Source organism: Plasmopara halstedii (assembly GCF_900000015.1).
Source record: "Plasmopara halstedii genome assembly, contig: Scaffold_614, whole genome shotgun sequence".
NCBI classification, from domain to species: domain Eukaryota; phylum Oomycota; class Peronosporomycetes; order Peronosporales; family Peronosporaceae; genus Plasmopara; species Plasmopara halstedii.
In genome coordinates this window covers 2,508,975-2,510,120 of record NW_020187532.1, presented here as the reverse complement: position 1 = coordinate 2,510,120, position 1,146 = coordinate 2,508,975, and the positions used below count along the sequence as shown (strand labels likewise).

The following is a 1,146-nucleotide window of genomic DNA, read 5'->3' as shown; positions in this document are numbered from 1 at the left end:
AAAAAAAATATCCCAACTTTTCAAAAAATAAAAAAATACCCCAGCACGTAAATTATCATCAATATGAAGGTAAGATTTGTCATTTATTTCACTGAGTACTTTATTGGGTACTTGATGTATCCATCTCTTATGGTACAGAAAAGCCAAATTTTGACCATGCGAAGGATAGAGCATCTTCCTATCCTGGTACATTGTACCAAGTGTACTCCACACCTTTTTTTCCTCTCTTTCCGCTTAAGTGTCTACTCTTCGCGTCTGCTTCCCTCCGCTCACCTCAACAGACCAGATTAGAAATGACTCAATCTAGTTGGCAAAATATTTGTCCACAAAAAATACATTGTCGTCATTTGCAAGAATCATCTTATGCTCTGCATCATAAGCTTGCAGTGAGTAGGATCAAGTCTGTGAGGTACTTTCTTATTGTGAGCAGGACGATCATGATATTATTCCATCGTATTTTGTCTATTTACGCTATTGGCCGACAGTTACTGGAATTTGTATTTCTAATAATGGAAAAGATAGATTGATAGATTGGTAGTTTTATAAGATAATAAATTCATTTCCATTTTTGTCAAATAGTAGAAACTCATCCAATAAATGTCGGACTTTAACTGTTGTCCTCGTACGCATTACACTTCGACATTACAATTATACTTTGATATCAACGTGGATGGAACTTTGCTACGTGGAGCATGTGGGCTGTAAGTTTCACATCATGCGATTCGGTACTCTTCATTATTGACTGATTGAGCAGATTTTTTCGCGTAGAGAACAAAAGATCACTACTCTCTTCATTATTGAACATCGTGATACATCTGGTGATTGCAAAGCAAGTACTGTAATTATGTGTACTTTACACATTTGATAAGGTACGATTAAATGTAATTGTGATATTCATAAGTACGGAATATTGATATATATAAGAGAGAATCCCCAACTTTTGCCATATATATAAAAAATATCCCAACTTTTCAGAAAATAAAAAATACCTCAGCACGTAAATTATCACCGGGAGCCGTAATATTACACATCAGAAGATGTATTGTACTAGGAATGAATTAAAGTAAAGCTAATTTTAATCACTATCAAATCGAACAAACATGGGCCTATGTGTCGGAGACCGTGTCGCTGGGCACCGTTTGCTAT

General features: G+C 35.3%; 1 protein-coding gene across 1 annotated transcript; it reads left to right on the top strand.

Moving 5' to 3' along the window:
- Positions 1 to 597: 597 nt before the first annotated feature.
- Positions 598 to 865, top strand: PHALS_12486 (uncharacterized protein; the record flags this gene model as incomplete). The annotated part of the gene is made up of 2 exons (XM_024728044.1): positions 598 to 701; positions 769 to 865. 2 exons carry the CDS (start codon positions 598 to 600, stop codon positions 863 to 865), a joined length of 201 nt encoding a protein of 66 aa, XP_024578560.1.
- Positions 866 to 1,146: the final 281 nt, after the last annotated feature.